At 26.6% G+C, this 24,476-nt stretch overlaps 1 protein-coding gene across 5 annotated transcripts; it reads right to left on the bottom strand.

The window, feature by feature from the left end:
• Positions 1-1,063: 1,063 nt before the first annotated feature.
• LOC107451178 (suppressor of tumorigenicity 7 protein homolog) lies at positions 1,064-23,444 on the bottom strand. Of its 5 annotated transcripts, none has more exons than XM_043054605.3 (16): positions 23,167-23,410; positions 20,911-20,993; positions 18,608-18,785; positions 18,318-18,488; positions 17,015-17,093; positions 15,427-15,481; positions 15,214-15,313; positions 14,897-14,994; positions 13,798-13,912; positions 11,609-11,681; positions 11,413-11,530; positions 8,333-8,483; positions 7,184-7,276; positions 6,777-6,916; positions 3,964-4,016; positions 1,064-1,242 (listed from the first exon to the last, which is right to left on the bottom strand). In XM_043054605.3, exons 1-15 carry the CDS (start codon positions 23,315-23,317, stop codon positions 3,966-3,968), a joined length of 1,656 nt encoding a protein of 551 aa, XP_042910539.1. In that variant the 5' UTR covers positions 23,318-23,410; the 3' UTR covers positions 1,064-1,242; positions 3,964-3,965. The 5 variants fall into 5 exon arrangements, with proteins under 5 accessions (XP_042910539.1, XP_071037239.1, XP_042910529.1 ...); XM_071181138.2 differs by having other exon boundaries at positions 11,413-11,515; XM_043054595.3 differs by lacking the exon at positions 3,964-4,016 and having other exon boundaries at positions 11,413-11,515; positions 23,167-23,444.
• Positions 23,445-24,476: the final 1,032 nt, after the last annotated feature.

The following is a 24,476-nucleotide window of genomic DNA, read 5'->3' as shown; positions in this document are numbered from 1 at the left end:
GACCAAAGTGATGAATCAGTTAATATTCATAACGGTTAGTTTAACTGTTAGTAATACACAATTTATTAAATCTTGTCCACAATTAGATCCAGGAAAATTAGTTGCGTTTTAACCTTATTTCTTCACTCAACTAACGTTAAAAGTAGTTACCAGGAATCACTACGAACTACAGTTTTTTGTATCGCCTTACTCACTATCAGTATATTGTTTTTTTAAAGCTTACTATACTGCAAAAAGATAAGCTACTTCAGAAGTTTCCCTACTTATAGTGCGCTACTTCCGACCGCTGGCTATAGACCATTTTAAATATTTGGTAGTAAATAACATTCTGTGCCCAGTCATCATTATTATATAATGAATACCAAACGTAAAACAATATATGATATTGAATTTTCGCATTAGTATTATCAGAGCTCAAAAAGTATCTTAATTTTCATAAGCCCTACGGCTGGGCATATTATCAACAATATATATGCACAAATGAAATTTTTACCAGGCCCAGCATCTTTTCTCAATGCATTAGAGAAAGCATATAGATGTGTATATTATTACTTAGTTTAAAAAAATAACTGTAACAACATTATATTTATACCCTATACCAACACACTTTTACTTTAAGTTTAAATGTCACAATGTTAAGCAATCATAAAAATCATTTTAAACAATAAAATTAGTGGTTTTTAATAAGGCTCAGTTATAAAATATATGGTAGTGCATACAATATATTGGCTTGTGCATGTTACATCGACTTATTCAAAATTACTATTCTAATGTATTTTTTAAAACATGTTTTTTTTCTATTTAAAACAGACACAACATTTTATTGTCTAAATGAAGCAGCAATCCTTATAATTATTTCTTCTTATTAAAGTTAATCAGATTTGTTGGAATGAGAAAACTACAAAAAGTTTTAAAAAATAAGTATTATTTTATAAGTATAATTGTATTTGAATATCGCTAAAATTTTGAATTGCTATTTTAGACATCACTACAGGAACCTGGAATTAAACAGAGTTTTGTGCGTACTAAAATAAGTATTACTTAAAATAAGTAAACAAAAAGATAGATGTCATGTTTTTATTTTTGACAAATGATCAGAACACACATAAATAATGAATAAGATGATGTTATACAGGTTTATGCAAATTAAATACGAGATAACTGTTGTAGAACACTAGCTGGCACCAACGCTTCCACTTTTTCAAGCAGATATGCCAAGGGCATTGTTAACCATACAATAGCCTGCACGAACAAAAAAATGAGTAAATCAAAATCAAATACAAATTGTAGAAGCAATAACAATTTATGGAGAAAAAAATTTCACAAAAATATATACATGTTTCATAATATATATATACTTTTCAATACAAGACAAAAGAAAAGAAAAGAAAAAGGCTAATTTAATTACATAAAGATCTTGATTATTCAAAGAAATAGCAACTAAACCTATTGCAGATAAACAAGATATCCCGATCATAAAGGATGCATTTTATAAATTTATTTCATGAATTATTGAAAATCCATGTAATTTTTAATGTTTAATACATTTTTTTATCAGATAGGAATTAAGATATTTTATTTCAAAATTCACTAACACTTTTCCTTAAAGTATCTTTCGATTCCTTTTTTGAATAAAACCATTTTAATAAGCTTTTAATCAATAATAAATAGCTGATTTCATTAATTTTCAAAGTTAGTTTCTTTTCAACTTGTGTAAGGCTTTTTCCTGATTTCATATCAGGGTCAAACTAAATTATACCAGTAATGATAAAAAAAAAATTAAAAATTTAAAAAAATGGATGTAACAAGAAATTAATAACTTTCATACTTCTTTCTTCAGCAAAACCAATCTTATTAAATAACCAAATATTTATTTGTAATTCACATTAAGTGATCAATTCTACATAGTCATGCAGTACTAAGACTTTTTAATTTTAAAATCCTCATTACTAAATTATGATAACAAATTATTAAAATTGAGGAAGTGCCTGTTAAGAAAAAAAAATTAATAATACTAATAATAACAAGAACAATTTAAAATATACTTCAATTAACGGAGAAATTCAGATAGATTAAAGAGGATTGGAAAATAAAGGTTGTATTGTACTTTAAATCTTTAAATTCAAAGAAAGTCTTTATTATTGAATAGCTTAAAGACATAATATGTTTCATTCTCAAACTAAGATTAAACAAGATATGTATTGATTAACTACAATATACTTTCATAAACACTTCAACTTTTATAACTAGGGGGAATTTTAAAGTTGTTATAATAGAAAATATTAAAAAAATTGTAGTTTTTAATGTTATAAGAAAAAACAGCAAAAAACAGTGATGAGCAGTTTTTGATGTTATCATAAGTACTACCCTTATCTTACGAAAAGCTTTCAGTCAGCTTTCAGAAAAGCTTTGGTTTCACTGAAGCTTTTTCAAAAATAAGAAAGATTCTCTCTTTCAAAATTGTGTCCATAAAAGCATTTTAAATGTTTGATATTACACTGAATGTAATAATGGACAGCAACAATCTGCAAGAGACCATGCATTTAATGACCTAAGAACTTACAGAATCTACTGGATAAAAATGAATACGAAAAAAAGATTTTTATTCAAAGGTAAAGTGTAGAGTGCTTATTTTAATTGTTATAATATGGTAAGAGTGTTAATCAATAAAAAATATATTTTATGAAAGGTGCTGCCCTTAATCCTTGGTCACTTAGACTTATGTTTTTGTAACAAAGTACGTATATTACCATACAACTTTAACATTGTCAAAGAATACTAAAATCAAATTTTATTACATGTATTTTATTAAAATTTTATGTATATTTAATTTTTAGAGGTTTCAAGACCTTATTTAACATAGATAAATGAAATATAAAAATAAGCACACATTTTAATAGTAGTCTATGAACTGAATGATAAACTATAGAGCAACAGTCAATTAAGCTTAGTAGTCTAGTTTAACTGAAAATATTTATAATAGTACTTGCTTTTAATAATAGTTGAAATGTTTTCGCAACAACAGCAATACAAGCACGATAAGTTTCATCTTTAATTAGGCAAATTTAATGTAGCTCAGTGTAATTTGGGTTCTGATATTGATTTAAATTATCAAAGTTTCCCTGCATTTGAATAATATATTTTACAGTAATTATATTATTTTTAACCATGTTACATAAATATCTACTAAACATTAAACACAATATTTATGCTTTGCACTAGCAACTAGCACACATTTCTGACCACAAACAAAATGTGGTTACATTCTAATTGCCACTTGACACGGAGAAATCCCTCATTAAAACGATCCACAAAGATTCTCCTGCATGAAGAAGAATTGCTGATAGCCATTTCTTTGTTGTCAAAAACATATGTCAAATATTTCGTGCTAGATCACATAGCAGTAAGAAAAAGTTCCCAGCAAGCAGCTTTAGTTTAAAACTAATTGAATGAAAAAGCTCAACTGTCAATGTTACTAAGAGTATGAATTTAAGTATTTAGAATTTTGAAGTACACATACAGTTCTAAAGAAAAAAATATTAGCAGACATTTAAGGCATGCTATCTAGTTTTTTGAAAGAAAAACAAGAGTCCAGATTTCTTTGGTTGGTCTTTTTTTATTTATTTTTTAATTCAATCATAATAATGGATTTTTATAGCAGTGTCATTTCATTGCATTTAACTCTTGTAAATGGGAAATTTACTAGCTTTTCAAGCAGTACGGTGTTATATATTCTCTGAAATTTCTTTTAAAAACAATAAGTAAATATCAAATTATTAAAGGATTTAATATTATTGAAATATCAAATTGAATTTTTTTTTTACTTTCATTAATGTAGATAGGATATGAAAACAAATTCACTGAGAAGATGCTATACTAATAATTCAATGATCTGATATCATTAGTAATGAAATTATAAGATAAAGATACATAAAATTACCTATGGGAAAGAACACAACTTACATTTAAAAATTTAACACACCATGACTACAGCAGCTATCATAATCCCTAAACATCTAAAAGTGAAAAATCACACATAGTAGTTTGTATTTGAAAAATTTTTTTTTGAATAATCTCTTTTGTTGTTATTGAAATAAAAAAAAATTTAACATTGAGATGGTAGACTAAATGTTTTGAAAATAGAAACATTTTTAGGAGTAAAAAAATAAAAACTTTATTAGTTAAAATATTTGAAAGTTTTAAAATAGTAGTCAATATAATATATTGGATACTATATTCAACGAATGTTTTTTTTTTTTGCATTGTTTTTTAATTGATGAATGAAATTAGATGTACTCAAGGATCTTAAATAACATTGAATTATTTTATGTTAATAATATGTGACATTAATTAGGAAATGGGTCTATAAAATTTTCCTTATTCTGAAAGGGTCACTGTAATGGTTGATTACAACAAATAGTGTAGACCAGTGGTTTGCAAAAGGTGTTCTGTAGAGTCACATAGTCTTTAATGCATCAAGAATTCGGACATATTTTAACCAGTTATGATTTTTGAAGCCTGTTATTATAATAATATCTAATCAATAACATATTACTTAATATTAGTTCTTTTTGAGAAACTATTTAAATAAAATGCCATTGAAAAAAAAATTCGCAAAATTTTAAAATATATATATAGTTATTCTAATAACAATACATTGAATAAATTATGAAAAAGATACCCATAAAAAAATTGCTTTAGTATTTTTTCAATTCCAAATAAAATAATGAAATTTAACAATTAAGAAATATTTTTTGTAGATAACCTTTTACAATGTTTATAATAGTTTTTCCTTTCCATTTCAACATAAACTATTATTTAGCTTGTTTTATTGATTTTACGTTTATACAAATAGGGGAAAAAACTAATTCAGAACTACACAGAATTCCACCCCAGCACTGCAAATTTAATTATCTGGCGTGAAATCACATTTTTAAAACTTTTGATGATAAAAAATTTTTTTCTTCAAATGAAATATTTTTAAAATAATTAGTAGTTTATTCAAAATAGTTAGAACATAATACATAGTCACAAGTGCTTATAACTTTCACAGCTGAAGTCTGAATTCCGTCAAAAGAAAGGTGATCATTTCGGGTTCAATAACCAAAAATATTTTTGGACCTCTGATATAGATTGTTTTAATTTAAAATAAAAAACGTCAAACGAGTACTTCTATTAAAGAGTTTAAACAAAAAATAATGATACATGCAACTGGTCTAGGCATTTATAGGTAATAAATTGCAAATAAAATGAACAGTTAATTTTTTTATAAAAACAGAATACAACAATATTAACATAAATGAAAAAAAAATTATAACTGGGGAAATAACTAGATAAATCAAAATTATAATTGAATGACTTGATGAAAAGTGAGCCTTTTCAATTTCAAGTGATTCAAATTACATATAAAGAAACAAAATAAATACCTGAATTTATTATCTGAAAAATAAAATGTTTTAAAATATAGGTAATGTTTAAACAAACATTTTAAAGTGTGACAAAAAAAGGCAAACATTTTAATTGACCTTCATTAATTTTTATCAGCAAGACCAGAAACTATAGTAACTGTTATTTTTAAAAAACTGATTTCTAATGAAAAGTAGTTTGCAGAAAATGCATAAACATAAAAAGTCACTAAGAAATTTAAAAAAATATTTTTCAATTCAGAGTAAAAATATTTATTTGGAATACTTTGATCTTAGAATTATAATAGTAGGGATAAAGTGAAAATTTCATTGTAGACTTTAAGTTACAATAAAATGAAAAGTGGACTATCCAAATAAGCTACAAATCTTATAAATTTGATTTGGACGACTGAGAGACATGTGCACAAAGTAAAATTTAAGCGATGCATTTTCTTATAAAATTGTTTTAATGATTACTAAATTTTAGCACTATCAGTAACTATAGTAACCATTGTTTTAAAGATTTGTGATGATTAGTAATTTACGGAAAATTGAAAGCACATGAAAAGTTACTGAAAAATTAAAAAATATAATTGAGTTCAGGGGAAGAAATACATATTTAAAATACCTTAGTCTTGGAAATAATAATAGAAAGGATAAAGAAGAAATTTCATCATACACTTTTAATTACAGTAATAAATAAATATATTTATCCTGTATAGAGAATGTTTGAAGAATCCAAACAATGTAGAGAAACAGAAAAAGTAGTCATTTTAATAGGAGTTTTATTATTGACCGCTGCATTAGAATCATTTTAATAAAACCAAAATTTCATTAACTTTAATTGCACAAATAGAAAGTTCATTATCATATGTGACGTAATTGTGCAAGTACATCTTTTTCTGTTATAGACAAGATGAATACTAAAGTAATTTGGATATTTTTTCCCCACCTAAACTTCAAAAAAAAAAAAATTTTTTTTTCATCTTTTGAAATAACTCCTTAATTTGGGGTTTATTAGCAATCCATAAAGATTTTTGACTCCATTTTTTATAAACAGCAAAAGAAAAATGAGTTATATCGCAAAATTCAGTAAATAAAAGTTCATTAAGGTGGGGGCTCTGACTGCAATTCAGTGAAAAAAAGTCTAAAGGTACCTTTAAACCAATTGTTCTAACTGAAAAGATACACATTATATATTTCCAGTCTCCTAAAGTAAAATAAAAAATACCTCTTTTCTAATTTTATAGAAGTGCTTGTCCCATTGGACACACTATGTAGCAACAATACTAAAGATTAACTAGTTTTAGAATTTCCATGAATAAATGAAAATGCATAGAGAATCGAACAATGCATAATTTATATACCTACATTTTTTGCAAATGTCCCCATTGGTTCTGGGTATTGATGAGTGAGCAAAGCCAATAAGGCTGTAAAAGAACAGAGACCAGCTGTAAAAAGAATGAAAAATGGCAACTCTTTTTTGGGATATACTGAAATCTCATGGAAAGCTGGAAAAAAAATCAATATTTTAGTTATTCTGCCACCACAAATAAAAAAATTTCATTCTCTTCTCTTTAAAAATTTTTTTAAAATTTTAATTAAAAAACTTAAAAAGCAGTTTTAAATGTACACTAAAGTAATAATAAAATAACTGTTTTCTTATTTTGAAGAGTTATTTATTCTAGTTAGAATTTTAGGACAGGAAATTTTTTTATTTTAGTATACATATTCAAAATCAAGTATACATTTTCAAAAACAAAGATGTTAACACAAACCTGGTAACAACTCTCTGTCTGTTGTTTCTGTACAAGTTGGATAGGGATAAAAAAGATGCCCCTTTTCTAAAGGGTAGGGAATCATTCTGAATGCTAAAAGCAAATAAACATGTAAATAAAAATAATACATACTTCACATTTAAAATATATTATTGTTTAAAAGTTAATCAGCATGTTAATTCTATGAAGAAGAAAAAAACATTTTCTTAATTTAAACATCTTTCGAAAATAATTAAAACTGCCAGCTTAAAAAATCAGGATTTCAAAGTTTTTAATAATAAAACAAATTTTGTCATGCTGAATTGGTACCAACTATAATAAGATGAAATTTGAAGATTCTTTTACAATAATATAATTTTCAATCAATCTCACATAGTTTAAGATATTGTATATACAGCTAAATGGGATAGATAATATCAGAATTCATTGATGGTAAAGAATAAAATTTAGTAAAACTAAATGGATTTAATTTTTAATTGCTCATATCTCAATGATAAAAATTCATCGGAAATCATGACAAAGACATAATTTTTCTTGAAATAACAGAATATTTATTGAATTAAAATTTCCAATTAAAAAAATAATTTACGTAAACACTATGTTTTTCTTTCAATTTTTTTTTTGTTTGCTTTCTAATACTCTACTCTTACAATAAAATTTCAACGTCTAATTATTTTTAAAAGTGAAATTCTGAAAAATTGAAATTCAAGAAAGAAAAACATTATTCTTTTTTTTAAATTTTAGCATCTTTTGCAATATTTTGACTAATTATTACTCATTTTTAATAAAATAAAAAAAGCATAGGTCTTAACTAAATAAAAACCTAATTTCGAATTGAAAGGTATAAAGCAATATAGTGATTTGCCACAGTTTTTTTCAAAGGACCATTTTAACATCAAACTGTATAGAATTGTTTCCAGACAGGTATTTAACAAGTTTCTTGAATTCGCACTAGCTAAAAGCACTTACAAAGAACCATCTTATAGCCTACATGGAAGTTGCAATGCTTTCCACAAAAAATACCACTATCTTGAACAATGTGAAAATGTGGCTTAAAATAACAATGCCTCAAATGCTTCAACTGTTGTAAAGAATTTCATGAAAAGCTCATAAATAAGATTAGTGTTCAAACATAAAACAAGGACTTACTTCCTTCCCATGTGCAATGTAACAAATTTAGTGCTCCTTCCACCCTTTTCCAATGTGGTAAATGAAAGAAAGCATATGCGATTGCTTCACTATCACCCCTTTTTAAAATGTGCTCAGGGGGTAAAATTAGGCTTTTCATTTCTAAAAGATACTGAAAAAGACATTCATTTTAAAGTAAATTGCAGTAAAAAACACTGTTTTAATATTAAATAGTTTCTTGAAATATAATTCATTCATAATATCAGAAATATACTTTTATAATTAAATATCATATTATCATAATACAGTGTTTTCACTACAGCGCGAGAACGCGAGAATCTCGCGTATTTTTTTCTTTTCTCGCATTAAAAGATGATTATCGCGAGAAATTCGCGCATTCTATAAATCAATTTCAAAATTCGTGAGTTTCTCACATTTTGGAAAAAGCTTCGAATTACGTCATTTAGAATAAAATTCGTTTCAATTCGTCTTTTCTTCCTGGATCTTTCATTATTTTCAACATTTGCTCCATTATCTAGCTTCCCTATTTACCATTATTGTTTAGAACCTTTTCGAACAACAGAACACAACCCCTCCAAACCACGGAACCCCTTTCAGAACACATTTCTCTGCAACCACGTGTTTACCGTAGGTAAGGTTTTTTCATGTAAGACGTTCAAATTTTTTATGCACTAATGTAAGATGGGCAAATACCTAGTAAAGGCAAAATCTATGATGATGCATCAAAAATATTCAATGCTTTGAAATATAGAAGGTGTTAAAAATGTATTATTATAAAAGAAATGATTTTTTTTCAAGTCTATTTGTGTTTTTTTAGTTTTTAGAAATCTCACTTAACTTTCTGAAATCTCACCCTGTTTTTGAGAAAGGTGAGAAATTCTCACCCATTTTTTTTCTATGATGAAAACACTGCATAATATGATATATAAATAAATATCACTATATTAAATATTTTAGCACGTCAGCAAATAAATGAATTGTATAAGAAAGGTAGAGTTAGTAAAAAATAGCAATTGTTAAAATACTTAAAATTCTTATTACACACTAGAAAAAAATCAATATGAATGTGTTTAATATCACTAAGTTAGAAAAAAAAAAGAAAAAAACTCTTATCACCATGAATTTGATTCAGAGGTGCAGAAAAGGCATATTTTAACCATTAGATAAAAAATATTATAAATATATAATATAAAATCTAACTCACTGTTTTATAAGGGCACTCATATTTTTAAGTTTACTGACTTCCAATAATTTTATGATCACAAATTTGATTTCGTGGTGTGGAAAGGATAACTTTAAATTTAAGATATAACATAAAACAGAATTAATAATAATCATACTAGAATTAATTTACAAAATTTCTTGCGAGGGTTTCAGAACCTATGTCTGCTTTTGACCAAATTTGTGGCTATGTTCTTAATTTTTAAAATTTTGCAATGTTTGAAAGAGAAAGGTTGGAAATGGATAAAGTAGATAATAAGCAAAAACTTGATACTCTTTAAGATTTATTTCTTACAATTTTACCCCTTTTAAATAAGTAATTCTAAGAGACTAAAAATGAGAATACATACTTGATTAAAACACTTTATTGGGTAAAAATATTAAGACAGTAATACAATTATCCATACATCAAGCGCTCAAAAATAAACACCCACTCTCATGACTTGCCAGTCATGATAGAGAGAAACAAGTTTTTTGTAAACATAAAACAAAAAGTTGCCAACAAAAATTGGAGAAAAAAAGGCAAGCTTTGAAAATGTGCATAAAACATCTCAACTTTTATTATCAGCTTTACTTTTCTTAAGCAAATAAAGTTTTTTAATCAAGTATAAATTTTTACCCCTAGTCACAAATGTTCAAATTTTAAAACATTTTCTTTTTCAGACTCCTAGAAAAAAAATTAATGGTAAAAATAATCCATTCACCTCTTTAAATCAGATTTATGGCCATAAAATTGTCAGAGTGATAAACTTAGGGGGAGTGAATGTCTAAAAACAGTGAGAGAAGGGTTATACTTGGAATTAGGCAGTCATTTTACATTAAAATCAGCAGGATTGGTGTCACGACTGATTTTTATGAAGAACAGAGTATTTATAATAATATTTCACTTAAACATACTTTTAATAAACTATTTTATCACCTCTTAAAGAGGGCAAAATAATTTTTTTTTTAAATGATGAATGCAGAGCATGGATCCAGAGCACTAAATGATTTTTTCAATTGAGTCTTCAGTGTTTTAAACAAAACTATGAAAAACAAGTTATTTACAAAGCAACTAGTGTCAAAGAGATAGTTCTATCTTATTTCATCAAGAAAATTATTTTATACCTTTCTTTAGTAAGATGGAATTAATTTTCAAAAAACTAAGAAATAAATATGAAATGAGGCATGAAAGCAATTTTTTTACACTACAACTAATCCAATTTCAAAAAGAAAAAAAAATTTCTGCTTACCCTAATGTACATTTAAAATTTCAAAAGAAATAATGCTACAATGAAAAAAAAAACTAAAAGAATTATAAGTTAAAAATAGCTAAAATTCTCATTTAAAGCTATAAATTTGTTCACAATTTTTTTATTGAAAATCAAGTCTATGTACATTTTGTTCACAAAATTCTATAGAATTTTGAAGTAACTTCAGTCAGGTAATGACTAGTAACATTGCAATTATTGCTGATTTCTAATGTAAGGGTCTAAAAAAATTTATCAATATTTGAATTGAATTTATAAATATTTTTTATCCAGATTTTAAAAATATGATTAGAAAGCTGGGTTTCCCCAAACATACAATTATATTTTTATGCAATTCTCCCCGAACAACGAAAAGAAAATTTAACTTTATTCAAAGGAGAGCTATGAAATTTTTTTATTAGATTATTAAAATAAATTAATGCATAAATAAAACACAAAGAGAATATTTCAATTTGTTAATAATTTTTACTGCATAAATTGTTCAGATTACGAATTATGAACAAATTCATTAAGAGTCCAGTAAAAATTAAAATGAAAATGTACATGTTTTGTTGGGGGTCATAAAAAAAATGATTTTTTAAAAAGAAAAAATTAATAAAGTACACATACTTTTGGCACATGAGGATTAAATTCTACAGCCCTATGAATTGCTTCTACAGCATTCATTTCAGAGGTACTAAGACCTCTTTTTGAAGCTATATCTGGTGAAAATCTGTAAGCAGATGTTCTAGTTATTAAAAATTATTATAGTGAGTAAAAAAACAAATAAATATATAAACGCGATGTATAATGATATGAAACTTACTTGTCACTTACTCCTCTCGCTTTTAAAAGTGCAGCTGTGTAGCAAATAGTAGCTGATTTAGGTAAATTTATGTCTGGAATTTAAAATAGTTTTAATTATTACTTACATATTAATAAAAATAAAAGAGGACTAGATTTGCATAGGAATACAACAGAGTCCCATTCTGGAACTAATAATTTATTTAATAAAAGAGCATAGTTTGTTTGTTTAGAGCATAGTTTGATAGTAAGGAAGCTAAATAACTTCAACAAATCACTCCGGATATGAATTGAATTATTTAATTGTCATTTATACATAGTCATTAAAAAACTTACAGGAGAGGAAATCTCACAGTTCTTTTAAGGGAAGTTTACAAGATATTCAGATTCTCATATGTTACAGTTTAGAAATCATTACTTTTATAAATCAAGTGACAATAATTGGTTATCCTGCGCTATTAAATTATAAGGGTTCCTTTTTGGAAATTATTCAATAAACCTAAAATTATAGATAAAATAACAACTATTTGAAAAAAAAATAACATAAAAGAATAGCATTTTGAAGGGAAAAAAATTAGCATTATGTTACATCACATGCATAGTGATAGCCATAATCTATTTATTATTCAATCTGTTAGCATAAATGAATTCGTTAAATATTTATAGTCACTCATTATCAATCCTAATAAAAAGGTTAATTCTTTATACATTAGAATAATTATTATTGTAAGTCTTCTAAAATATTGCATGACTTGGCAAGCAAATATACACAAATTTAAATTTATTATTTGTAGAAAAAATATAAATATTTTCAACAGTCATGCCAACATGTTTATTGTTTATAAAACCTCTATTTCATGGTTTCTAAATTAAAAATTATATATAAAAATCATTACATCAATGTAGGACAGGAAGAACAGCAAAGCAAAAATACAATTGAAAATAGATCCCATTAAAATACTAGAATTCAGAAAAATAATTTATTTTTTGTGTAAGTTAAGCAACACATTAAAGTTCAAAGACATTAACACACTGCACTAAATAGAAAAATAAGTTTGGAGTTTCACTAATTTAAGCAACTTTAGAAATAGTTAATTAGACATTTCAACAATCACAAGTCACCCATTGCATGAGTACTGAATATTTTCAGACTGAATCAAGAAAAATCTTTTAAACGATAACTAAATCGTTAAATAACACTCTAATTATTTAATTAAGGAAAGTTTATAAAAAATAGTTCTATTTAACTTGGAAATCATTTGGTATTTTATTAGAAATCTGTAAAAAGATAATTTGCAATCAACAGTGTTTTATTAAAATAAAAAATCAGAGGACTTTTAAACAATCATCACCACAATTTATTCTTGAATTATATATTTTGATCACTTTCAACGATAGTTGTACATACTGCAGAAATATAATTTAAAGATATATAAAATTATTTTTTGGGGTAATAGAAATTAATCAATACTACCTAATTCTGAAATGACCTTTATGCCTTTATTTGAAATAGTCAATGATAAATCACAAGACATAGTACTTCAATGATTAATTAAACTTTCTTTAGGCCTTTGCCAAGTTTTCCTGGACAGGCTTATAACTGGTAATTAATAAGAATATGCTATGGTTTTTTGAAACAGTAAATAACAAAAACGATGGACTACATTAAATTAAATGTTGATATCTATGCCAATAATAATGACATAAGATTTCTTATACTAAGCTAAAATTCAGCTCATTTTTATTTTCTTATTATGCACCTAAGACTTTCAGAAATACTATTAAAACCATAAAAATAAATAGCATACTACTTAACCCATAAGAAATTATTTTTATCATTACAACAATCAGTATTTTAATATCAAAACTGCTTACAAATCAATTATGTAAAATTGTCTTTTGCATAAATAGACAGCATATTTTAATTCATTGAGTAAACTATTTTTTTTAACATTATTTATGGGTATTAATTCTTTATAATTAGTATACCTTTCAAATAAAAAAGTTTTAACAAAAATAAAAAACACTAGCTCCTTATTATAGTACTACTGCAGCAAATATTATATTATGTTTTTAAAATGCTACAAACATAGCATTTAAAAATCTAATATGTTACAACATTTCAGGGCTACTGAAAGGAAGAGAAATTAGCATCAAAAACTCCAAAATCAATATCAATTTTACTTTTTAGACAAAAATGTGATAACATACCATCATATTTTGCTAAAACGGCCTGTACATCTGCATAGGCTTGCATTTCTAAAAGTGCTTCTATAAGATTTTCATGAATGTTGAATACATTCATCATAGGAAATTCTTTAATGAGCTACAAATTAAAATATAAAACAATTGGAAATTACCTAATAACATAATTAAATATAACACATTGTTGTCTTACAAAACTTCCATAAATAAATTAGAATTGGGAAATTAAGTTTAATTTGGAGCAGAGAGGAACAACCTATGGTCTATGAGTCAAAAGTGACACAGGAAGCCTTCAAACTTGGCCATTTATTACTATATAAAAAAAAGGGTGAGAATATTAGAATAACTGTTTTCAATAACTGGAGCTCCAATTTAAATGGACAAAGCATAAACAAGAAACCACAATAAAAGTACAAAATTAATTATTCATAAGAATAACTCAGAAAGAAGTTACGAATATTATATTTTCATATAGAGAAGAAATTACACCCGACTTACAAATAAAAATTGAACTAAAAATTTTCAAATTTGGTTTGAGAAATGTTGAATTATGTCAAATTTTACATTTTTTTTAAACAATTGAAGTTATTCTGAGAATTTTTAGTAATTCAGTTAATAAAATATTTATAACGTCTACACAGTTTCAGGGTTCCTACTTAATTTCAGAAAACTTCCTTGAAAATTTCAATGTAAATCCAGACCATATTTTATCTATACCATGCAATTTTTAATCAGAAAACTATAATTTTTTAAAAATTTATTTGGAATGTCCAAGATTCGAATTTACGAGCAAGAAAGTTTCATTGAATAAGGATGGAAATATGGAAAAATTTTAACTAAAATGTAAAATCTTTACAAAAAATAATTGTAATAAATGTTAGAATCATTTAACTTAAATCTCAGTAACTGATTACTGTTACTGACAATTCTAAAACTAGACATTAATTTTTAACACTTTTCATAAATCAGAAAGACATATATTATACATATATTTAGATACAAGATACAATGTAATAAAGAAAATCGCAATGAAATAAGGTCAATGGGCATAAAATGTTTTAAAAACAATATATTTCTTTTAAAAAGGGAGAAAAAAGCAACATACATCACGCATTATTTTCACACACTCTCTTAATTTTCCCAGTTTTCTTGCACACATTGCAAGTCTTCTTCGAATGTAGACTAGAACATTTGTATCTCTCCCTGAAATAAAACATTAATTTAATTTGCATTTAAATTTACAACATACAACAATTCACAAACTATTTTTTTCTATTAAACACTAAGTGTTAAAATATTTCAGATATACAGCCAAGTCCAATCAGCTATTTTAAAAATTGTATTTAAAACATGACTGTACTTGCATTAACAAAAACTATGTTATAAACAAATGTATTTGAAGCAAAATTTGAAATATCTTACGATGTAACGTTTCTTGAGATGGGCCTTGATGTTGGATTTGCTGACTTTTTCGATAGTTCACCTCTGCCACTTTTAATGCTTGCCGAAATAGTTTTTCTGACTAGAATTAAATAAACATTGAGTTAGTGAACACAATATGAATCTGAAACTAGAATTAATTAAACAGAACATGAATCTTAGAAATTGAACACAGTGGAAAAATCGAAGTCTTACTTCAATGATTGATGATGATTCCTCCTCAGCTAATAATATATATGCAGGCGCACATCTAAAAATAAAAAAAATCATCAGTTCTGTACTACACTCAGATTAAATAATGATAAAATTATCATACTTGTTTGGAGCAACAAGTTTTGTTGGTTATGGAACAATTGTCAAGGTTATATTTAACAATACTGAAGCAACTTGGTAAAACAGTATTATATGATTTGATATATTAACTTATTTTAACAAGATTATAATTAGATATAAATTTCTTATAATGAAGCATAAATATTTTGGAATGGTAAAAATTTAGTTCTAATTTTTTACCACCAAGTTTGAAAAATACTGAGAGAACACATAATTGATACAAACATTAAAACAATTATTGATGAACTATTAAACAACAATTACTATTAAACAACAATTGATACAAACATTAAAATAGGTAACAATGCTTTTACCATAAAATTTTAAAAATACTGAGACAACACAAAATTGATACAAACAAAAAGAATTGGATAAATGAAACTTTACATAATTTTCCTTTTAATTTCCATCATTGTAAGCCATGTACATTTAGGCACACATGTCAACCAATCACATAGCCCTGTTTTTAAGGCCTTTATTTTCAAATGACCATGGTTAAGGAATGCCGGATAGTTCTGACATTGGTCACGGAAATGTGGTCAGACATGTAATACACATTGGTCAGACATGGACAGCTCCTAACCTTCTCTTCAAACTTCCACACCGCACCAATGAGCAGGCTTTCAGAATCGGCAGATTTAACAACCACTTTGCTGACTGTACACGTTGATTGTTTAGACAGCTGTCAAGAGCTCAAACTCATTACTCCCAGCTTCCAACTAGTGGTGTCAGCACCAAGAAATTGTGCCACTGGAGGGCTACATATTAGAATGGCAGGATTGAAAAGAAATTAAAAGGCTCTCTTATGTAGTTATGTGTTCACTAATACATAAATATTAAGCTTTGTGACAATTAGATCATTAGTCTTTTAAGTATCATTAACCAAACAACTTAAAGGAAACGTAAGAAGGGTGCCAAGAATGTTCATGCTGTCAGCAAAGAAAACAAAATCACATAGAATCTCCTAAATTATGTTATGACTTCAGTAATGAAGTCAAGGATGGTGTATTGAGTTGAAAAATTAGGAAGGTACACACAAGAACAAGGTACAACTTTTAGGAAGATACACACAAGATAATTGAAAGATCTGAAAGCTGAGTTACAAGTCTATATATTTCTCCATTCTACAAGCTCAAATATCTATCCTAGTAGTATTGGCCTAAATCCAATACAGAACAAGTAGCTATGCAATCTTAATCATAAAGCACTATAACATTCAGGGAAGAAGAAGAAATTGTCTTTTGAAACCTTTTTCTGTGTTTTTGCTTATATATTCTAGGTATATATAGGAAAAATTTTATATAAAATATGTATTGCAAAAACCTTTTTACCATAAATTTAATACATTAAAAGTTACAACAAATATATGTATTAAAAAATTACATGCATTTTATGGACAAATCTAAACTAAGAGGATAAAGCAAAAAGCAAAAACTGCTGACACACTTACTCTGGGTTCTTTTCAAGAGCTTGATGTGCAGCTTTGACTCTAGCTTCAGGATCTCTTTCTCTCCAAGCAGTCTGCATTACTAACAAAAGAAAAGGCAATGTTGCCATTATTTTTTTCTCCAAAAACTTACAAAAGGAAAACATCATACAGAATGAACTACATCATATACCAAAAGCTTTTATGGCCCTTGGACATCAAAGCACAAAAGGTTTTAATTTTCTATATTACAGAATTTTTGAAGACCTTTTCTCCACCATTGTAGTTTTTATTAGGGATGAAATTAATATTTAGCCACTATTCAATATCCAGCCTATTTGCCCCTTCTGCCAAATGTTCAACCAAACATTTGGCCGAATGTTGGGCAAAATATTTTTCAGCAGTCTTTTCTCTTTTGAAATTTTAATAGATTTAATAAAGAATAATCTGAAATTGAATTTTTAACTACATATATATACATTTATTACTGATGTATTTTTTTCACAAATATTTTAGTTATAATAATTTTGTAAAAATAATCAAAATATTAAATAACGAATTGCTGATTGGATTTATGCAGATTAGATACATATATATATTTATATATCGAACCATCAATTCATTATTTAATATTTTGGTTATTTTTATGAAATTATTCAAGTAAAATACTTGTGGAAAAAAATACAGCGGTCATAAAAACATTGTTTTTCTAAGGTAACAATATATTGAATAAACGATTAAAAGGAATGTAAAAATATAAATAACATTTATAAAAAATTGCATTAGTACTTCCCACTGAACATTTTAATTCAAATTAAAATAACTAAATTCTACAATAAAGAAATATGTTTCCCTGATAGCCATTTTCACTGTTTATGACAATTTTTCGTTTAAATTTCAATAAAACACATAATTTAGCCTCTTTTATTCATGTTATGATATGCATACATCAAAAAGAAATACAGATTAATACTAGATGCCCCCTCCCTTCTACGATTTGGGTATTCAACCTTATTTTAAGAATATTATTAATAACACTATGAAAAAACATTATTTATATTATATATTTATAAAATAATAAATAATATCATAGTTACTAAAAAATAGATAATAAATGCATATATAGTTAATTTCTCGATAAAATGTTTATGAAAGAGAAAAAAAAGATTGTAAAAGGAAGGTCAGTTATTAAAGGTTCTAGAGCTGAATACAATATAGAAAGGTTGATCTAGAATTTTAAGTTTATATACTAAAAAACATTTAATCAAAATCAAAACAACATTCATAGCTGGTTTAAAGCTAGCTTAAACAAAACAAAAAATCATACTCTCATATTCAGGCTTGTTGCCATCTGCTTCACAAGTAAAAAATGTCTGATGATCTTGTGCTGAGAGATTCATATCATAATATGTTAATGGTTCCTTATTGGTTGTCCAAAGAAATCTGTTGTATTCTGAACCTCGAAATAAGCTAAGCGGATTTCTCCAAACCTTACACTCTGAAAAGAAACATGAATATTTATAATACTTTTTTTATACATAAACAAAGATTTTTCTCATGTGATTAATTCTTTACTTAAAATTGAATTTCGCATGAAAAATGCTACATAGTGATTACCTGGTCCAGTCTGTTGATTACAGTTGGCATTATTTCCATTAGTTTCATTAGACGTTGAACCACTTGAGGAAGAATCACTATTACTTTCACTTCCTCCAATCCATGGTGAAATGTGATTTAAAGAAACTTGCTCAATGAATGAAGTTCCATATTTTCTGAAGTACCACCATTCAAATATCTACAAACAGAGAAAATAAAAAATAAGAGGTGTGAGTTTAATACAATATAAACTGTCACTTAAATCAATCTTATGTATTAAAATAATGTTCTGAAAAATTAAACTTAGAACCATAATATACTTCATAAATATAAAAAATATTTTAGATGAGCCCATATTCTAAATCCAAAATATGACTTAATAAGTGGATTATTTCTTAATGAGAGAAGTTTAAATATTTCATGAGAATAATATTCAAAAAACAGTAAAAAAATAATAATATCCACACTTTTTTGAAGAAAAAAAATTTTTTTGCTTAAATTATTCAAATAGCTGTTTAATAATTAAAATTCATTGATTGCCATTCAAATTTTGAAAAATTAATGACAGTATCTCTTTATCTTTAATTTCAATATTTCTTTCATTATTGTGCAGCATTATAACATTAACAAAACTGCATCATAAGTGTGTATTTTTTTATATGCACACATTGTTATACACAACCTTTTCTAAGTTAACCACTTGTGAATAAACAATTTGGTGGTCGAACTTAGACAAGTAGTAAACTAATAAAGATGGAATTTAATTGTTTTTGCCTTTTTTTTCTTCTTAATTATTAAGATTCCTTTAGACAGGGTACCAACGTACAGAGGTGGTCAACTAACGAGGTTTAAATTTGTATGTTTGTAGAAAATTCCTTAGTAAATAATATTAATAAAATGGTTAACTTCAAGCTAGGGTGGGGAAAAAAATTATTTTTATAGCTGTATACTGGTTATAGAGAGAACAGTCTGAGTCTTGAAAAAAATTTTGTAAAGCTTATAATTTTTTTTTGTAAAACTGCTGATTCCAAGTTAAGCTGATTAGACAGATTAATCCACAGGTGGTTCAGCAAATGGGCAAAATTGGAAAAATATTTCTCCCCTATAAACAGAAAAACCCATTTTGCTATGCAAAAAAGTATCAAGGAAAATAGTTGGCGCTAGATAAAAATACTATTAGTTGATGATTGGTGAATTACCATGAGCTGAAAAGGGTGTTGATTGGTGTAGTCATCCATATTTTATTCTAGTCTGATGTCAAAGCCATTATTTAAGAAAAAATCATAAATTGCTTAATGAAGAATCAAATTATAATAAATAAAAATACTTAATTTTTGAAATGTATGCGTGATTACATGGAGCTCTGAAGTAAAAAAAAGGTTCATACATATTAATTAATACATTTAGAAAATGGCACGGATGATGCGGCAGCAGGGCTAAGCCCCAAAAGGCTTCTCTGTCAATCAAGAAATCAAAAGAGCAACTGTAATGCGTACATTGAAATAGTTTTTGCCAAGGAAATCCATGTATTGGCTATTAATGGATTAAATTTAATGCCAAGGCTCTTTTTCTTAGCCTTATGCATTCAAAAGTATTGGCGGAAAAGAGAGCGGGAGAAATCATAACGAATTTTAATGTAATCAAAACCATAGCAACCATATAATGATTTTTGAATTCTATGTTAATGTGTTAGGCAGAAGTAGAAGGAATCTCTAAAAAATAGATTTTATTCCACACTCAATTCAAGGTTGTGGTATAAAAAGGTTACAGATTTATATTAATGATTTTTATTTATTGAAAAAGGATTTTTTTAAATTATATTAAATATGTTATGCATGACTAGAAGACTGCAGGTTAAAAAATAGGACTTTTTATCTGCAGAACTGAGAGTGGGCTAAACTGCATAGTTAAATTTAATGAATGAATAATAATTGAAAGCAATGTTAGAATTGTCACACAACTTTTTCAATTCGGCACATTTGTAGCCTAACAAGTGAATTGCTTTTCTTATCTTGTCATATTTTTGGCACTTTCTGTTGAATATTAAAAATAAACTGAACGAGTTCTAGTTTTAAAATAAAATAAAAATCGTTGCTACTATTGTCTCGTCTATTTCAGTGCTAAATATTTTCAAAAGTTTGGAAGATGAGAATAAGATAGAAATTTTTATTAGGGAAGGTTAACTTCCTGCTTTTAATAAGAGGAATCTGATCATTATACAAATAAAGCCTTCAGTTAAAAAGATTTATCAAGCAGTTTTAAAAGTATATAGATAAATTAAAATGATTTTTCACACATAGCTTAAAAATAACAAAGAAAATTACCAAAATAAGTCCTGATATGAGAGAAGATGTTCCAGTCAAAGCAACATAAAATTTCGGAGTCAAAGTATTTAAAAACATGGAAGCTGAAAAAAAGGTGTCAATTAAAAAGAGATAATCATAATTAAAGTAACAAAATATTTTTAATAAAATAGCAATAAGAGGGTTCACAATCTTAATGAAAAAGCAATATTTGAGTGATCTATGTATTTAACATAAGCTATCATACATTATTATTATCAATTTATTTGATAATAAAGATAATATCCAAAGTATCACTTACAAATCAAGCTGCATTTTTGCCCATTAAAAAATTTTTATAATTAAGAAATAATGCATATTTTTATTTTGCTTTAATTTTTGAATCATAAATTATTGGTAATAAATTAATTATTGAAGTTTAAGGCCAAAAAAAAAAAATCACAGATATACACATAAATAATCACAGAAATTTCACCAATAGTGGAATAATGAATACAATGGGAAGAATTACATCTTAGACATTTAAAAAATAATAAATTTCAAATAATTTTCATTAGAAATGTCATTCACCTTATAAATTGTAATTAAAAAATGCTTATTAAATGCATCATTTTGAAAGAGCATGACAACTGAAAACAATAAGAATTTTTAATTTTATTTTATTTGAAAATTTAATCTATTAGTTTCAGCTTATTAAAGTGCAAATATTAAAGTTTCGACCAAGAAGAAAAGTTTTCAACTAAAACAACCTTCTACAGATTACGTTGCTCTTTGTTTGGCAGATTTTTAGACTTTAGCCAGACATTAAAAATTGTAGTTTATGATCATTTACAACTTAACAATTTCTTCAAAATTAATAAAGGTTTGTAAATGATATCTGAACCTTAAAAAAAAGAAAGAAACAATCAAACTGTAAAGAAAATAAGCTTGATTGGCAAGTGTCATTACAGGACCTAACCTTTTAAACTAGGATCTAAATACTTTATTCAACAAGCCATCATTTTTTAAATTAAAGTTAATATTAAAATATAAGATTTGTCAAATATGATTATAGCCAAATAATTTTGATCCTATATATGTGCTAAATAAAGCAATATACACCAACAATTAATTCTTTGTCAGAAATATAACATTAAAAATCAAATTCCAAAAAAAAAAATATAAGACATTTTGAAATAAAAGAGCCTGATAGTCTTAGCTTTCAGCCTATCTGAATCTAATGTTAATTCGTAGATTTTATCTAAAGTTAAAATTTTAAGTTCTTCTGACAAGCATATGATAGTTTGATAAATATGTACAATACATAACCAGCCTTATATCTGCAAATTTTTAACAAATGTAACTTGATTTTTTTCAAAACTATAGATTTTAAAGGAAATATACAACATAACATTCATAAATAAAATATACAGAAAGATTATATACATATATTATTAAATAAAAAATATTTATGGGGAGATTTTCGTATCGTGATCTGCCGCAGAATAACCAACAAGTCTTAGCAACTTTTAGGCGGCCGTCAAGAAACTTAACATCAGAGAAAAGGACCAACTCAAAGGGTATAACTCCAAGCCACCCTCAGCAGGCAAACATCTACATGTTTTTTTTTTCTTTTAAATTGCACGTTTCTATTTGGCACCTTGGCGAATGTAGTTGGCATGACAGATCATGATACGGAAATATCCCCATCCTTATGATAATGAAAAGGTATTTTCAAACAGCTTTAGAACCGAAATGAATAATTAACCAATTAGTAAATTAATGAGGAAAAGAATTGTTCATTAGATGTATTTTATTTATAAATAATCAGATAATTAACAAAAAGGTCCATATGTAATAAAACCAGCTTTAAAAATGATGGTCTCAAAAATAAACATTCGTAATAAATATATAAATCTGAATGATATTCATATTTGATGTAAACACAGCTCTAAAAAGTACAATCTAAGAATTGATTTTTCTTCCTAAATTTAAACTTTCAAAAATATATCCTTCACTAAACATATAAATGTATAGATATACTTCTGTAAAAAAATTCCAGAAATATACCAATTGTACTAATAGTTTATATTAGGAAGATGATGTATATAAACATATTATAATAGTGAATTCTTTGATAGTAGATATGTCCATGTTTTATGCTTAGTAGTGCGGTCATTAGACAACAATTAATGATTTTAAACACTTTTTATTATTTCGTCTGAGGAAATATGATTTAATCAGACGATCGTTTAAAAAAATTTATTAAATTAATTCATATGTCTTGATCTGTCATACCCATGTTTATGTTTTCGCTGATTTTTAGAGGGCCGCGTAGTAAGTAAATTACAAAAAATACAAGCATTAGCCAGAATAACCACAAATATGTCCAAGACCACGTTAACCAACGTTTTAAAAATGACAATAAGTAACTAAAACAACGCGCCATAATGCAGCTCCATGTTGATATCGGAACTTAAAAACCCCGACGTTGCCATTATTTATACGCTTTCACTTTCGCAGACAGCTCTAATATAATGCCAAACTTGTCAAAACTAAAAGTAGAACGAAAAATCACAAGAGAATGTTTTACAAGTTTACCACTAGAGAACACTGCTAAGCATTATGAAGGCAAGGACAATTCTCACTGCACAGTACAACGCACGCATTTGCGAAATTCATATCAATCAAATTCGCAGATGCGAATTCGAACAGGCTAGCAAGAACTAACTTGATTGGATATATCGCGATAAGTAAAATGTATCGATCTTCTGAGCTTTAGGATTGAAGAATCGTGTTTGTAGAAATTATGGACACATATATGGACTTAATTTATCGGATCTTTAAAATAATCACACTGAATTCAAGCATCACTGGCAGCGATCAGTAAGCATTGTGGGAATTACAAACCGAATACGTGCACTATGTCAACCTCCATCTATCAAAAGGTACCTCTTGTTTTATCTGAGATAGAACTCGATGAATGATAGTTGATTCATGCTGTTTTGTTTTATTATTTTATATGTATATATTGCTCATTATTTTCTTCATTTTTTTTTTCATTTATAGCATTTCGCTCTTTTTTTTTGTTCATAGCATTTCGCTCATAATTTTTTCTTTTCTTTTTTTTAATGTTTATAGCATTCGCTCATTTTCGTTTTTCTCTTTCTTTTGTTTTGTTACCAGCATTTTGCTTACTTCTTTCCCCTTCATTTCTTTTTGTTTTTATTAACTGGGAGGACTTTATTTACTTCACCGTACTTTTTTTTCTGGGCAGTATATTTTTTTAAGCAAATCTACTGTTTTAATGTGGATCATCCATCAATGAAAAGTTCATATCACGTCCGCAGGTCACCAATGTGGGGAATTTAATTAATGACCATGTCAACCTTCATCTATCAAAAGGTACCTCTTGTTAGAATCAAGTTAACATGTTGTTGTTGTTGCTAATTCTCATCTGGTCTGACGGGGTCAGACCAGATCAATAAATCCGTTGACATTAAGAAAGTCCGAAACCAGAATGGGAGAGGAATGAATGTCGTTCCAGTCCAGCCCTAAACAGTTCAAGATGTGCTCAGGTGATGCCTGGTTTTGTTGGCATTTAGGGC

The sequence above is a fragment of the Parasteatoda tepidariorum genome, chromosome 8 (assembly GCF_982258835.1).
Source record: "Parasteatoda tepidariorum strain Cologne lab strain chromosome 8, Ptep-v5.0, whole genome shotgun sequence".
In the NCBI taxonomy this organism is placed as follows: Eukaryota; Metazoa; Arthropoda; class Arachnida; order Araneae; family Theridiidae; genus Parasteatoda; species Parasteatoda tepidariorum.
This window is presented reverse-complemented; position numbering and strand designations above follow the sequence as displayed.